General features: G+C 37.8%; 1 protein-coding gene across 2 annotated transcripts in view; it reads left to right on the forward strand.

Annotated features, from left to right (window-relative positions):
- LOC124232169 (17-beta-hydroxysteroid dehydrogenase type 6-like) overlaps window positions 1-1,304 on the forward strand; it is a 32,551-nt gene extending 31,247 nt beyond the window's left edge. For both annotated transcript variants that reach the window (XM_046649126.1, XM_046649125.1), the window contains exon 5: window positions 801-1,304. In XM_046649126.1, the coding sequence (XP_046505082.1) occupies window positions 801-1,019 (219 nt within the window). In that variant the 3' untranslated portion in view covers window positions 1,020-1,304. The remainder of the gene's footprint in view (window positions 1-800) is intronic.
- Window positions 1,305-17,855: the final 16,551 nt, after the last annotated feature.

Consider the following 17,855-nt stretch of genomic DNA (forward strand, 5'->3'; position numbering starts at 1 on the left):
ATGCCAGCAGCATTATTCATAATAGCCCAAAAGTGGGAACAACGCTAATGTCCATCAGCTGATGAATGGGCAAACAAAATGGGATACAGCCATACAGTGGAATATTATTCGACAAGAAAAAGGAATGATGTACTGATACATGCTACAACATGGATGAAACTTCAGAACAGTTTGCTCAGTGAAAGAAGCCAGTCACAAAAGACCACGATGTATTATTCCATCTATAGGAAATGTCCAGAAAAGGCAATCCGTAGAGATAGCAGGAAGAGTAGTGGTTGCCTCGGGGTGCCTTGGAGTGGATGGGTGGGCAGGAAATGGAATGACTGCTAGTGGGTGTGGGATTTCTTTTCGGAATAATGATAATATTCTAAACTTAGATTGTGGCAAATGGTTGCACAACTCTGAATATGCTAAAAATCATTGATTTGTTCACTTCAAATGGCTGAATTTTATGGCATATGATTAGATCTTACTAGAGATGTTGAAAAATTTCCAGTTGAAAAAGTGGATTCACATACCTATTTTATCCCAACATACTTAAACATTTTCCAATAATAGAAGTGAATTTTAAAATGAAAAACAATAAAAAATTTGAAAATTCAGTTTTCAGTCACACTAGCTATATGTTAAGTGCTCAACAGCTAAATGTGACTAGCGGCTGTCATACTGGGAAGCACAGGTCTGATTGGCTAATCCTTGCAGAAATTAAATGTAGTTAGATTTCCGTGATTGTGTGCAACAGGATCTTAAAATAACAATATAAAGAATAAGATTGCTGACCATTTCTCTTTTTGTATACAGATTACAATCAAATCAAACAAGGGCTGTTGGGTGCCAGCACGAACCTGAACCTGGTCACTGACTGCATGGAGCACGCTCTGACGTCTGTGCACCCCCGCACTCGGTACTCAAGCGGCTGGGATGCTCAGTTTTTCTTCATCCCTCTATCTTACTTACCTACATCTCTGGCAGACTACATCCTGACTAGGTCTTGGCCCAAACCAGCTCAGGTGGTCTGAAGAAAACTGGTCTGCTGGCTCCTGAAACAAAGAAGACAAACGTCTGATATTGATTGTTAGCATCTCAATAATCCTTATTTAGAACTGCACATTTTGTAATAACAAGCTTTCTTGTCTAAACATATTTATCTGGTGTCATCAGGGAGCCAAGATGTTTATAGTCCAGATAGCCAAAGCTTATTCCTTTAGAGATGACTCTTTCCTATTTTAATCATCTTTTGATGATGGTATTTCCAAAATGCATCATGCTTCCTTGCCTTATTAAACAGAACAGACTGAAAACAATTTAACTTGTTTTGATGTTATTTCTTTATGTAAATGAATAGCTCTTCTGTGCTGTGATAAATTATTGCTCAGGGCCTGTTGAGAAATATCCTCACTTGAAATGGATCTGTACTGTGATACTTTTAATAAATATTTTTTTTTGTTTTCTCCTCTCTATTTGCTGGCTATGTTTGAAAATGTTTCTTCTTTATTTAAAAATAAATGATTTTTAAATCAAAATAATATGCATATACATGGTTAAAAAATCAGTGAATATGGCCCAGCCCTGTGGCCAATTGGTTAAAGTTCCACACACTCTGCTTCAGCAGCTCAGGTTTGCAGGTTTGGATCCTGGGCATGGACACACTCCACTCATCAGCCATGCTGTGGTGGTATCCCACATACCAAAAAATAGAGGAAGATTAGCACAGATGTTAGCTCAGGCCTAATCTTCCTCAAGCGAGAAAAAAAAAAGAGAAAGACTGGCAATGGATGTTAGCTCAGGGTGAATCTTCCTCAGGAAAAAAAAAAAAATTCAGGGGCTGGCCCCATGGCCAAGTGGTTAAGTTCATGTGCTCTGCTTTGGCAGCCTAGGGCTTCACCAGTTTGAATCCTGGCCACGGACGTGGCACCGCTCATCAGGCCACACTGAGGCGGCGTCCCACATAGCAGAACCAGAAGGACCTACAACTAGAATATACAACTACGTACTGGGGGGCTTTGTGGAGAAGAAGAAAGATTGGCAACAGATGTTAGCTCAGGTGCCAATATTTAAAAAAAAAAATTCAATTAATTTTCACAAGCTTAAAACTGAAAAAAAACCCAGCTCCCCACCCTTCATTGCTGCTCCTCAGAGTCACATGCTTTCAACTTTTAGCTGTTTCTTCTGGTGTTTACTTCTCTATTTCTAAATAATATACTCTTAGTTCTTGACATTAATTTTAGATGTTCTTGATTTACTTCCTAATAGAGTAAATGAGAATTTAGCTTTTTTACACCACTTTCCTGACCATTTCCTTTATCCTCATATTTATAATATAATTTTATCACAATTTCAGTTAAATTGTGCTTGCATTGTTAAGTATGTGAATATTGTTTACTGGGATTTGTTTTTGTTTTTGTTTTGGTGAGGAAGATTAGCCCTGAGCTAACATCTGTGCCAATCTTCCTCTATTTTTTGGTATGTGGGATGCCTCCACAGCATGGCTGATGAGTGGAGTAGGTCTGAACCCAGGATCCAAACCTGCAAACCTGGCTGCTGAAGCAGAGCATGCAGAACTTTAATCATTCGGCCATGGGCCAGCCCACTTGTTTACTCTTTATTCAAGCATTTTTCCTTAACTTAGGAACTTAGAAATCAAGTTTTTTTTTTCCTTAGAGTTAATTATTGCCTTGCTTTTTCGCTTGCATTGTTTTTTATTTACTTTAATTTTTTTCACTTCTCTCAGGGTCAGAACGTGATCAGTAGTATTTTCTAGATAGTTAAATAGATTTTAGAATTACCCATTCTATTTCAATGACTCTGACACAGGGTCATGCTTTGATTTAGTTATCATGTCTGTGTACTCTCATTCTATCTGTAAGAGTTTCTTCACTTAAAAAAAAATCTTTTATGATTCTAGTATTTTTGGAGTGTATAGGCCAGTTATTTTGTAAAGTGTCCCCCAATTTGGATTGTATAATCTGTCCCCATGATCAGATTCGGGTTATGTATTTTGGCAGAAATGCCACAGAAGTGATACTGTGTCCGTCTCAGTGCATCACATCAGTAGGCATAGAGTCAATTTATCTCATTACTGGTGATGTTAAATTTGAACCTTTGGTTAAAGCAGAGTCAGCCAAGTGTCTCCACTATAAAGTTAATGTTTTTGCACCTGGGATCCGAACCAGCGAACCTGGGCCACCAAAGCAGAGCCTGCAAACTTGACTGCTACGCCACTGTGCTGGCCCCCAAACCTGGATTATTTTGAAGAAAACCTCAGACATCATATAGGAACTGTAATTTTCAAACTGTTACCATTTGCAATAGACACAACTAAATATCAGTTACCTAGGAATAAATCCAACAAAAGAGGTACAGTACCTTCACAAAGAAAATTATAAAATTTTATTGCGAGACATTAAAAAAGGCCTAAGTGTAAAAACATATACTATTCATGAATAGGGAGTCTCAATATCAGAAAAAGATATATCAATATTCCCCCAAATAACTTTTAAATTCAATGTAATTCCAACCCAATCAAAATCTCAGCAGCATTTTATTCAAATTTAGAAGTTTTCAAATTTAATTGGAAGAGCAAAGGGGCATGCAGAGCCAAAAGAATTCTGAAGAACAAGGGGAGGGCAACTTGGCTCCCTAAGTGGAAACACTTGCTATAAAACTGTGACGATGTAAACCAATAGATGCAAACCAAAGATAGACAAACAGATGTGAAGAAAGAGTGGAGAGCTGAGACGTGGAAACTTCATATGTAGAGGTATCATAACAAGGTAGAGGGGAAATGATCCAATAACAGTGATAGGACAACTGTTTTTTCTTTCTTTTTTTTTCTTTTGGTGAGACAGGTTGGCCCTGAGCTAACATCTGTTCCAATCTTCCTTCATTTTGTGTGTGGGCCCTGCCACAGCATGGCTTAATGAGTGGTGTGTAGGTCTGTGCCTGGGATCCAAACCTGTGAACCCTGGGATGCTGAAGCAGAATGGGTGAACTTAATCACTATGCCACTGGGCTTGGCCCTGTGTTTTCTTATGGAAATTAGTAAAACTAGATACCTACCCCATCCCACACACAAAAAGGAACTCCAGAAAAACAAATACTTAAATGTGAAAAGCAAAACTTTAAAACTGTCAAAATAAAACATTGAGAACATATTTATGTCTTTAGGATAGGGAAGACTCTTTAAAGAAGATACACACAAAAACACGATCATAAAGGGAGAGTATTAAGTCTGACTACAATAAAATTGAGGACTTCTCTGTATCAAACACACCTTACGTAGGTCAAAAGACAAGCCGCCAACAGGGAGATATATTTGTGTCACAGACAACCACAGTTTTCTTTTTAAATTTTTAAATTTTCTAATTGTTTTATTGAGAAATAATTGGCACACATCACTGTATAAGTTTAAGGCGTACAACATGATGGTTTGACTTGCGTATATTATGAAATGATTACCACAATAGGTTTGGTTAATGTCTAGCATCTCATGTAGATATAATAAAAAGAAAAGAAAAAAATTCTTTGGGGCCAGCCCAGTAGCCTAGTGGTTAAGTTCAGTGCACTCCCTTCAGTGGCCTGGGTTCACTTCCTGGACATGGACCTACACCACTCCTTGGTGGCCACATTGTGGTGGTGACTCACATACAAAATAGAGGAAGATTGGCACAGATGTTAGCTCAGGACAATCTTCTTCATGAAAAAAAATCTGATGATGATAACTCTTAGGGTCTACTTTCTTAACAACTTTCCCAAATATCCTACAGCTGTGTTACTATAGTCCTTATTGTGTATGTTACATCCCTAGTACTTATTGATATTATAACTGGAGGTTTGTACCTTTTGACTATCTTCCTCTAACTCCTCCTCCCCTAACCCGCACCTCCTCCATCTGGCAACCACAAATCTGATCTCTTTTCCTATGAGTTTGCTGGTTATTTTTTTTAGATTCCACATAAGTGAAATCATATGGTATTTGTCTTTCTGTGTCTGACTTACTTCCCTTAGCATAACGCCCTTCAGGTCCAACCATGTTGTCACAAATGACAGGATTTCCTTGTTTTTTATGGCTGAATAATATTCCTTTGTACATCTATACCATAACTTCTGTATCCATTCATCCATCGGTGGACACTTAGGTTGTTTTTTCCATGTCTTGGTAATTCAACATAATGCTGCTATGAACAGGGGGGTCCAGATATCTTCTCGAGTTAGTGTTTTTGTTTCCTTTGGATATATTCCCAGAAGTAGAATTGCTGGATCATGTGGTAGTTCTCTTTTTAATATTTTGTGGAACCTCCATAATGGCTGTACCAATTTAAAATCCCACCAATGGTGCATAAGGGTTCTCTTCTCTCCACATCCTTGCCAGCAGTTGTTATCTGTTGTCTTTTTGATGATGGCCATTCTAACAGGTGTGGGGTGATATCTCATTATGGTTTTAATTTGCATTTCTATAATGACTAGTGATATCGAGCATCTTTTCACGTACCTGTTGGCCATTCATATATTTTCTTTGGAAAAATGTGTATTCAGGTCCCTTGCCCATTTTTTAATTAGATTAGTTTTTTGCTATTGAGTTACATGAATTATTTATATATTTTGGATATTAACCCCTTATCAGATATATAATTTGAAAATATTTTTTCCCATTCTGTATGTTGTCTTTTCACTTTGTTGGTTGTTTCTTTTGCTGTGCAGAAGCTTTTTCGTTTCATGTGGTCCCACTTGTTTATTTTTCATTTTGTTACTTGTGCTTTGGAAGTGATTTCCAAAAAGTCATTACCAAGACCCATGTCAAGGAGCTGTTTTCCTATTTCTTCTAGGAGTTTCATGGCTTCAGGTCTTACATTTAAGTCTTTAATCCATCTTGACTTAATTTTTGTAGGTGATATTAAGATAAGGGTCAAGTTTCATTCTTTTACGTACAAATATCCAGTTTTCTCAGCACCCTTTATTGAAGAGAATGTCTTTTCTCCATTGAGTATTTTTGGCTGCTTGTAAACATTAGTTGATGATATATGTTTGGGTTTATTTCTGGGCTCTCGATTCTGTTCCATTGGTCTATTTGTCTGTTTTTATGCCAGTACCATACTGTTTTAATTACTATCATTTATATATGTATTTATATATGTATTTATAGTACAGCTTGAAATCAGGAAGTGGGGTGCCTCCTGCTTTCTTCTTCTTTCTCAGTATTTCTTTGGCTATTTGGGGTATTTTTGGTCCCATATAAATCACAAAGTTTTATTATTAAGAAATAGAAAGAACTCAAAATTTATAAGGAAAAGAAACAATGATAGAAAAAGGGACAGAGGAAAAGAAAATCTGAATGGCCAACAAACACACAAAATATGCTCCTTTTCACCAGAAATCAGAGGAATGCAAAGTAAAACCACAGTGTGATAGAATTTCACATCCATAATTTGTCCAAAATTAAAAAGTCAGCCAATACCAAGACTGAAGCTGTAGATCAATGGGAGATCCTACACTTCTGGTGCAAGAGTAAATTTGTACATCTGCTTTGGTGAGCAATGTGGGAAATATCTGATAAAGTTGAAATGCATTTGCCTTACGACCAAACAATTCCACTCCCAGATACAGATCATGAATATAGTACATGTACACAAGAAGACCTTTTAAAGACTCTTCATTGCTCTATTGTTTGAATCATGATAAAGTGGAAACAACTCATCTGTCCATTCACAGAAGAATAGGTAAATTGTAGTATGTTCGCACAATGGTAGCGTGATCACTCTATCTATCTATCTATCTATCTATCTATCTAATCTATCTATCATCTATCTGTCTATCCATCAATCCATCCATCCGTCTATCTGATTGTTAATATGAATGAAGTTAAACTACATGTATCAACGTGGTTTGATTTTAAGAACATAATGAGTGCAAAAAATAAGTTGCAGAAGATATGAATAGTGGTAGAATATCTTTTGTTTGAAGTGTTAAAACTTGCAGAAAGTGCTATATATTGTTTATGGATATATAAGTATATAGTGAAAGTACTGAAGTGTTTATGAGAACGATAAACACCAAATTCCTGATGGTAATTACCTTTGGGGTCTGAGGAAGGGTATATTGGAGATGTCAACTGAAGCAATGTTGCATTTCTTAAGCTGTATGTAGATACATAGGTGTAGGTGTTAATTAATATTCTCTATACTATTTTGTAGGACTCAAATATTTAATAACAAAGATAAAATTGAAAAAAGTCATAGTCTGTGCAATCTCAAACTGTAGGAACTATCTCTTCAAGCAACTATTACGTAAGATGTACAACTATTACAAAAAGCATTTATTGAATATAAAAAGTAAACCACGATTTTTTTTCAATAGGAAGTAGTAATTAGAATCTGCTTTTCTATATTCTCATTTTAGTGGATATTTTTGGAAATTTTATTGTGGCCAAATACTGTTTTAAAAAATTTGCTCAAGTAGATCATTAACAAGAAAACTTGTTTATCGTATCAACTGATGTACGTAAAGTGTAGAATGGTTGGAGGGCAAGAGCGTTACAAAATAGCTTAGTCCTTGGGAAGGAAATTCATAAAAATTGTGCCAATAAAATTTTAATCTCTAGGACCTTGCACCTAGTAGCCATTAAATAAATATTTGCTGAATGAAGCGAATGTAGGAAATATAAAATTATGTCAAGTGTAAAGGCTGTTTTTCTGTTGCTTTGGGAGGGAGGTTTTCTTGAAAAGTTAGCAATCGTAACAAGAATCAGAACTTAAACTGCCAATGAACTCAAAAACAATGAGAGCTCTCTATGCACAAGTAGGATTTTCCCCACAGACCACACTATTTTGTAATGCTGGAGGCCTTTAGACGTTCATTTCGATCTGCTGGACAGGATAAACAAAACATTGGTCTTCCTGTTAACGAATTACTTCAGCAAAGTCTCTAATCATCAACTTTTTCTCTACATGGAAAGTTGTGTCTAAGATACATTACTGAGTCAAAAACAGAGAGTAGCATATATAGTATGAAACTTCTGTAAAAATAAATCTATATATGTAGATATACATTCAACGTGCATGAGGTGTGTGTGCGCATGTGCGTGTGTGTGAAATAATTCCAGTTGTCAGTATTTGTCTCAGAGGTGGGACAGGGGGTTGGACCTACACTTTCTGCGTTGTTTGTTTTTGTAACATTTGACTTTAACTTATATTGTGTTTATGATGGGGGGTATTTATATTATTGGCAAGGCAAAAACTAGTCTGCTAATCAGTGTGGTTGGGGTTCTTGTCTTAGGGAGTAGGGAGTACTTGGGGGGCTTTCTCTTTGGGGTAGATGATAGGGTGGGAGTTAGGGAGAGCACTACCCAAAGCCTCTGTAATAATTTAAAGGATAAGTTGATGCTCTTAACACCTGTCTAGCTTTTTATTGCAAGAGGAGCAAGTAGGCAGCTCTTGACATTGTCATACTTTCACCTCCAGCTGTAGGGAGCCAAGCCCTGGAATGGTTTTCAGGGTTTTTCTTGACCAGGACCCTGCACCGTAGGGCCAGTAGCAACTACAACCCTCTCAACTAGCGTAGCAAGTCTACAAGGAAGCCTGAAGTCCTGCCTTAGGGCACTTTCATCCACTGCCTGCAGGAGTGTAAATGGATTCAGCCCTTTTGGGGCCAGTTTGATAACCCATCTTCAGAAGTTGTAATGTTACGAATATACTTACCTCCAACAATTCAATTAAGACATCATTCTATGGAAATAAAGTGTGGGCCAAGCAAAGACTTAACTGTAAGGAACGTTCATGGCTGCACTTAAAAAAATATAATAAAGAACAAATGAGAGGGGCTGGCCCCGTGGCCGAGTGGTTAAGTTCGCGCGCTCCGCTGCAGGCGGCCCAGTGTTTCGTTGGTTCGAATCCTGGGCGCGGACATGGCACTGCTCATCAAACCACGCTGAGGCAGCGTCCCACATACCACAACCAGAAGAACCCACAACGAAGAATATACAACTATGTACCGGGGGGCTTTGGGGAGAAAAAGGAAAAAATAAAATCTTTAAAAAAAAAAAAAAAAAAGAACAAATGAGAAACAATTTGAATTTCCAAACATAGAAGAAATAGTATAAGAAAACCTAAGCAGCCACGTCATAGAAGAACATTTAATATATATATTCACAACATATTCAGTAATATTTAAATATTTCACTGATTTAGGAATAATAAATTTATATTTATATAGTATAAATATAAACATTAACACAAATAAAATTATCAAAACTTTAGTTTAATAGAACAATCTAATAAATATATTCACAGTACCCCTCAAAAGTGAAAGGCTACAAGATAGTCTGAATAGCATGATCTAATTTTGATTTTAAAAAAGGACACAAGTGCACACATACACTCACACACATACAGAAAAGTCTGGAAAGATACACATTAAATTGTTAACAAGGGTTATCTTTAGTGGGATTATGGGCAGTTCTTCCTTCATCTTTTGCGTGTCTGCCTTCCTTCCTTCCTTCCTTCCTTCATTCCTTCCTTCCTTGTTTTTCTGTCTGCATATTGGATTTTCTAAATTTTCTACAATGAGGATTGTAATAAGCAAAAAAGAACCAATAATAATAGTTTTTAAAAGTCTCAGTCGGGTTGCACAACAATGTGAATGTTCTTAATGCCTCTTTACTGTACACTTTAAAATGATTAAAGTGGTAAATTTTATGTTAGGTATGTTTCCTCACAATAAAATGTAACGTCTCAGTCTGGGTATCACTTCTGAGAAGCCCTTCCTGGCTCTTCTCTTCCCCTAAGTCTGATGACTTGCTTTTCCTCGGGTCAGAGCACAGAGCATCGGATGTCTGGCTGTCCCAGCACTTATCACACTGGAATGAATGTGCTGAGTGACTTAGCTATCGCTCCAGTAGCCTGCAAAATTTTGAAGACTTCAGTTTCCCCTGGAGCCAGCCAGCACTTGGCACATAGAGATTTGTTGAGTGAATGAATAAAAAGTAAAAGAACACTGCTGGTTCAGTTATCAACACTGTGACTATTCCTGAGCTGCTTACCGTTTTCTATGCACAGACTTCTCTCCCATGGTGGATTATAACATCTGGAGAGCAGGATGTCCCCCAGGGTACCTGACCCTGGGTCTAACCAGACACAAACACAATAAATATTTATGGATTGAGTGGATATAAACAATTTTCCAGCACCAACATGTCACATTAAAAAGAGCAAATCTGAAGCCTGGCTCCATGGCCTGGTGGTTAAGTTTGGCATGCTCTGCTTTGGTGGCCCACGTTCTCAGGTTTGGATCTTGGGTGTGGATCTACTCCACTCAGGAGCCATGTTATGGTGGCGTCCCACATACAAAGTAGAGGAAGATTGGCACAGATGTTAGCTTCGGGCTAATCTTCCTTAGGGGGAAAAAAGAGCAAATCTTAACATGGCAAAACATATTAAATCATTGACTTTCAAGGTAAAATTTTTATTTCTTTAAATTTAAAGATAGTTTATTTTAAACTTTTTTGGGGAAAGATGGGCGCAAGTGCAGAGAAGTCGACACACACATCTCAAATACAAAATTCAATGGGATGTTTTGAAGATGGGAAAATAAAGATATGTTAATTGGAAAAGGAAGCACATGTAAAATGATATATGGTCCCAAATATAGGGGGCCCAATTAATTTATTGTTGAAACCGGGACACTTTTAGGATTGAAAGGCAGTGCTGAAGTACTTAAAATTATGTGATTTTTGAAATACTTATTAATAGGCAAATTAGTTTTTAATTTATTAGAATGCATATAATTTAGTTCTACTGAAATCTATTTTCAAAAATGAAATTCTTTCTAAAAATAATATCATAGCTCTGTGAGTATTAAAACATAAAATTCTCTTTATATTGATTTTTAAACATTAGCCGAAACCGAATTCTTTCTTTTTCTTTCTTTTTTTCTTTGTGAGGAAGATTGGCCCTGAGCTAACATCTGTTGCCAATCTTCCTGTTTCTGCTTAAGGAAGATTGTTGTTGAGCTAACATTGGTGGCAATCTTCCTCTATTTTATCTGGGATGCTTCCACAGCATGGCTGGACGAGTAGTGCTAGATTTGTGCCCGGCATCCAAAGCTGTGAAACCCTGGGCTGCCAAAGCAGAGTGCATGAACTTCACTATATTCATAGTGCACTATGCCATTGGGCTGGCACGTGGAATTCTTATTTGTGATACTTATTCATGCATGTCCTTGAGTCAGTATATCAGCTGTATCTATCTCTACTGAGTCATTGGAATTTTTTTAGAGTGTATTTTTTCAATATGATCTTATTTTAACTTTCCATAAAATTGCATATAATTGATTAATAACTTAGAAATTGTCAACAAATGTCAATTGACTGTTTCCTGTAGTCCTTAGCTTTTTTTTTGCTGAGGAAGATTCACCCTGAGCTAACATCTATAGCCAATCTTTCTGTTTTTGCTGAGGAAGATTCACCCTGAGCTAACACCTGTAGCCAATTTTCCTGTTTTTGCTAGAGGAAGATTCACGCTGAGGTAACATCCATGCCAATCTTTCTCTAATTTGCATATGGGTCGCTACCACAGCATGGCCAGCAACGAGCAGTGTAGGTCTGTGCTGGACAAACAAAGCAGACTGGGCCGAACTCAACCACCAGGCCATGGGGCTGGCCCCCACAACATTTTTAATTGAGAAAATACTTTCTCTACAAGTGCTGAGTACCTCGTAACTTCAGAGGAAAGTCTACTAAAGGGAATCTATTTTCAATTGTTTTTTGTGCTGAAAAGCTATGTATTTCAGCCCAAACATTTTCACAAAAACTTTTTTTGGCTATGTTAAAAAAATATTTTTGACAAAAAAACTGGCCACTGTGGTTTCACCAAATCTAGATGCTGCAGAATCATAGACCTTCTAAATTTTATTCCATTCCAGTGCAGAATATAAGTTTATCTGTTAAAAATAGGAGTTGCAAATATAAGTTTATCTATTAAAAATCAGAGTTCAATAAAAGGTTCTTCCCATAAATTCATATAGCCCAAAATGTAATTATGGAATATAGAATTTCAAAATTAAACCTTATACATTATTTGAGTTCTCACTGGTAATTTGTTCTGTTCCTCTCTTGCCTTCGTAGGGATGAATTTAAATGTCTTGCTGTTTACAGTGTTTGTTTTCAATAATAGCAGTTTGCTGAAAGCTTCAAAAATGGTGTTCCATTTGTTGAATATTGAATAAAGATTTCCAGCTGATTGTTTTTTTGAGGAAGATTAGCTCTGAGCTAACATCTGCTGCCAATCTTCCTCTTTCTTTCTTTCTTTCTTTTTTTTGCTGAGGAAGACTGGCCCTCAGCTAATATCTGTGCCCATCTTCCTCTACTTTATATGTGGGATGCCTGCCACAGCATGGCTTGACAAGCCGTGCCATGTCTGCACCTGGGATCTGAACTGGTAACCCCAGGCCCCTGAAGCAGAACGTGCGAACTTAACTGCTTTGCCACTGGGCTGGTCTGAATTTCCAGCTGATTGTGAACAAAATGCAATAAAATTTAGAAGACATTTACAAAAAGCTAAGAATCTAGGGCACAGGTTGTACAAGGTAATTCTTCAAAGGCTCACACATTTCTAAAATCTAATTAATGACAGGCAGGAAAGACAAGAACTGTGTCCTGTTGTGTTGAAGTAGTTTTTAAACCACTATATTGACATGTAATTCACATACCATCAAATTCACTCATTAATAGCACACAGTTTAGTGGTATATACACAGAGCTGTGCAACCATCACCACTGTCTAATTTCAGAACATTCTCATCACCCTAAAAAGACACCTTGTACCCATTCAAAGTTTTTATTTATTTTCTTTACTTTTTAGCATTATTTTTAGTATGAAATACAGTGTACATACCAAGAAGTGCGTAAACATATATGTAGAATTTAATAAATAATTATGAAGTGAGTATCCTTGTAACGCGCACTTTGGTCAACATATGGAACGTTGCCACCCCAATGTACACCTTCCTCATTTGACGGTCTAGAGTCTAACCACTATCCAGACTTTTGTTAAAATCATTTCCTTGATTTTCTGTTTAGTTTAACTACCTATGATTTTCTTTCCTTTTTTAAAATGGAGCTATAATTGACATATAACGTTATGTTAGTTTCAGATGTACAACATGATGATTCGATATTTGTATATGTTGTGAAATGATCACCACAATAAGTCTCGTTAACATCTGTCACCATACACAGTTAGAAAATTTCTTTTTCTTGTGATGAGAACTTTTAAGATCTACTCTCCCAGCAACTTCCAAATATACAACACAGTATTAGTAACTATAGTCACCATGCTGTATATGACATCCCCAGGACGTATTTACTTTATAACTGGAAGTTTGTACCTTTTGACGACCTTCATCCATTTTCCACCCCTCTCCCCTGCCTCTAGAAACCATCAATCTGTTCTCTGTATCCACGAGCTTGTTCTTTTTATAAAAGATTCTCTATATAAATGAGATCATACGGAACTGCCTATAATTGTATTCCTAAAATATATGGTCTTTTTTTTACCTATTTTGATTCTTATATATCTTGCTTCTTTTGATCAGCATTATGCTGACAAGACTGGCCTGTAGCGTTGTCCATGGAAGTCGTTTGTCCATTTTCATTACTGTCTCTTCAAACACATGAAGAATTTTCTAGTAACCATTTAGTTACTGATTCGTGGCATATTATCTTTTGGTTAGAGAATTTTATCAGCAGAGGACTTTGATATTTGTTGAGACTTGCTTCGTGGCCAATATGTGGTAAATTTTTATACAAAATATTTATTTTTTAACATCAGTTTTTCCACAACAATTTTGTAGCTCAATTACTCTGAATATAAATTAAAATATTTATAAATTTTGACAGCTACAACTTCTAATTTGATTGGTGGAGGATCACCGATAACAGCTTGTTTGGAAGCAATCGTTAATGATATGGGCACCACCACCAAGGCCAAGTATATTTCTCCCCCACAGATTTTTAATTTAGTGAAAACATTGTTCTCTTCATGACAGTGAGCCCTACCAACTTGTGTGTTTGTAATTATTACTGCCAAACTATATAACTTTGTCTTCAATGTTGAACTTTTAAACTGAATTTACAGTTACATTTACAATGTCACGTGTTTTTCATCTTTGACAGAATTAACTTCCAAAGTTTTCCTTTCGTTTTAATAATTGGATAAAAAAAGAATTATTGGAATTAATTCATTTTCTACTTGAATTACATGATAATACTGACACATAATGGCATTAGTTAGCTGTTTGTGAAGTTCTGCAAATGGAGTCAACACATCAATAGCTCTGGCTTCATTTGTCATATGCGCAGAAGAAAATGTGGAAACAAAACTGTCATTTGGTCAAAGTGAAAACTGATTATTCACAGAGTGATATGTAAATGCATCACGTGCAATTGCAGATGTTAAGTCGTTGTCTTTGGGTACAGCCCTCCTAAAATAATGACTAACTTCTGAAGTAGATACAGATGCTTCTTCAGCCTTCCTGGGGTTGGTTGGTGGTATTATATGGCCCCCATGTGTCAACAAATATTTGCAAGTTACATTAACCTTATAAAGAAACAGAAATTCATTACTTAATTTTAAACTACATGTATTAATAATATTTAAATATATAAATAAACACTTTTAAGCTCATTGCTGCCAAATGGTTATTGCAAAATAAAAAAAGCATGATCAAACAATAAAATAAATAAATAGTTGTAAATTTGCACCATACAAAATCACCGTGAGCAAGAGCAATCAGACTCCAGCAGGACCACTCAGTCGTTTCCTGTACATATTTCATGTACATGTAACCCATCATCTCTCACCGCCCCCACAGACTTTCAGCTCAGGACGTGGTGCATCTCACAGGCCAGAGGATAGACCACACAGTACAACTGGCTGGTTCGTTGCCCAAGTGACCAGTAGGGGCAGCAGTATGGAATATTTTCCCCCTGATCATCTGAGACCAGGAGTTAGTTGTCCTTATCTGCTCCTGTCCAAGCACACTTTGCATTATATCATTGAACACCCTGCAAAGAGTTGGGACAAAGCCAGATGAATTAATGCTGTTTTGCTGGTAGATTTAACTCTCTGGTAAAGGGAGAATCTCTTCAGTGCTACTAGACCAGCATGGCAGAAAGTCTGAGTAGAGAGTGCAAGTCCTCCAGACCCACCCTTGTTTACTTTAATAATTATTAATGAAACTCCATGAAAAAAGGAAAAATCCAGGACAAATGTTAAACCAGATGCAACACGGGGACAGCAGGCGTAAGCTAGGATTGCCCCAGGCAAACCAGGATGTATAGTCATCTTACAATTGTATTAGTTAGGGTTGTCTAGATGTAAGCAACAGAAACCAAGTCTGGTTAATTAAAACCGAAAGACAACTTATGGAATAATTTTTGGGGTGGGATATAGGATTGATGGCTAAAGAGCCAGGCTTGGAGCAAGATTCTCAGTAGCAAGAACTCCTTGTCAGGTTTGTCACGGCCCCACCCTGAAATAAGTGTGTCCCAACCACCCTTTGCATTTCTACTGTTCTGTACTGCTCAAAGTGGAGAGAGAGGGAGAGAGAGAGAGAGAGAGAGACAGAGCAGTTGGTCTAGCTGTGGTCCTGTGCCCACTGTGCTAGATGAGGGTGAGATGCTGGGATGTACACACCCACCGAGCCTGCAGACTATGAGAGAGGTCATTCCCCAAAAGGAAATCAAGGTGCTATATTAAAGGAGGAAGAAATAGAAGCTGGGCAATCAAAAGCCAAATGCCCACCATCCCCACTATGTTACTTCACCTGCCTTCTGGTCTTCTTCTCCATCAATCTGGGTGTCTTTAGTGCTCACAAAGATGATTTACTATCCTAGTTTCACATTTTCTTGATTTCCCTGACTTTAGTGGCTTTTTCTGTTTCAGGCAGCCACAGGTCATAACCTCAGTCTGGACTTTTAACACTCAGAGCAGTTCCTTCTCTGAAGTCTTAAGCTCCAGTATCTGCTTTCTCATCACACAGTCCACTCTTTCCAGATCTCTCACTTCTGTTCTCCCAAATTCCTGTTCTTTGGTCTCATATAGATTGCAGGTCCCTTGACTCTTTCCTCCATTTCCTCCAGCCTATCAACCTGATCCTACCTTCTCTTTCTTCCCAGGAGAGAACAGGCACAGGACCCATTGTTTCAGTCAATCTCTTGCTACTATAATATTGAGCTTGCAATCAATACTGAGCTTATTAGCAGCACCTTCTATGTTCCCAGCTAGCTATCTCCCATTTCCCTGGGAGTTAATTTAAACGTTCACCAATGTTGTCAATGCTCCGACCCCACAGCCTACTTGTCATATGAGAGAAAACTGAGGGCACCAAATGAGAAGTCCCTCCTTGTCTTGTGCTCCCCACTGACCCACACAAGTTCCTCCCCTGTAGTTTTATGGACTAAATGTTCCTCCTCTTACGTAAGGCCAATTCCTTCTCCTGGGTTCTCAAGCCCTTCCTGCATCCTTAGTCTAACAATTATTCCTTCCCTACCTGTGTCCTGTCCACTGGCTCTTCCTCCAAGCCTAGATACACACCTCCATCTGCCATCTGGAAAAGACTTCCTTTGTACCCTAGTATCTCTTTCTAGATACTGCCCTGTCTTGCTCTTCCCTTTGAATCCAAATTCTTCAAAGAGTAGTTTACACTCTCCTTTCTTCACCCTCATGGTCTCCTCAATCTAGTACAACTTGGCTCTTTTCTTTGCCAGAACCACATCAGCTCTAGTTAACCTCCAAATTAAAAATTAATGGATGCTAATCAGCTTTGATCTCCACCAATCTTGCTATTGTATTTGCCTCTTGACGAATCCCTCTTTCTTGAGACGTCTCCTTAACATCACAGTTTCCTGTCTCCTTTGAGGAGGGCTCCTTCTTCTGTGTCTCTCCAGCCTCCCCCCACCTCACGTGAGCCCCGTTCTCTACAAAGAATCAAATGTGTAAACTTCTTTATTGGGTTAGAAACTGATCTTCTATGTCTATGCAATTTAGTTTTATGAGGAAGAGTGATGCATTTTGTTAGAGCAGAAGTGCTTCAGTTCTGCTGGTCTGAGGACACACTTTACTTCTCGCGTATTGTATTCACTTCTCATTAGCCACAGGAGCCAAAACGAGAATTTAGCATGTACAACAAAGTTTTCCTAAAGTTTAATAGCCTTACTTTTAAGAGCTGTTTCTAGATGGCTTGTATCATGCTGAGAGCCCAAGTTATAAAAGTTTAAAAGGCACAGGGAGCTGGGGTGCAAGAAGTACAGGATGTGATGATTTTGAAAGCACGAGTTGCAGAAGTAAAGATGGGTGCATCCTCGTCCATCATTATTCAGCGTCTGGGTGTACACTCATAATAGTGCTTTGTTTATCTCTTTCAGTGGGTTTCAAGGGGACTACAGGGAATGTCAAAAGAGATTGTTCCTTGAACATAATAGTTGCTTAATAAATATTCATTGAGTAAGAAAGCAAAGACAGGCACCTCAGAACTTTGCAGATATGAAGAGTCGGTCACGGAGATGTGCTGTAGGTTTTCGGCGTGGGTAGAAGTGGTAACAAGATGGTGGTTTATGTGGAACACGCAGGGGACAGCAGCAACTGGATGGAAGATAGTGCCATGAAAAACTTCTGCTGTGATTATGTAACAAAGGTGCCCTGAGTTGGGGTCTCTTTAGTCTAGACCCAGGAAATCTCATGTCCCCTAAACTTTTCTTACATTCTTTTCACTTTTATTTTTCAAACTGGGATCCATTGAACACAACTGAGCTTCTCTGAGCCAGGCACTGGGGCCACAGAGGCAAGGAGGCAGTGACGAAGATT

Source organism: Equus quagga, unplaced genomic scaffold (genome assembly GCF_021613505.1).
Source record: "Equus quagga isolate Etosha38 unplaced genomic scaffold, UCLA_HA_Equagga_1.0 HiC_scaffold_295_RagTag, whole genome shotgun sequence".
NCBI lineage: Eukaryota > Metazoa > Chordata > Mammalia > Perissodactyla > Equidae > Equus > Equus quagga.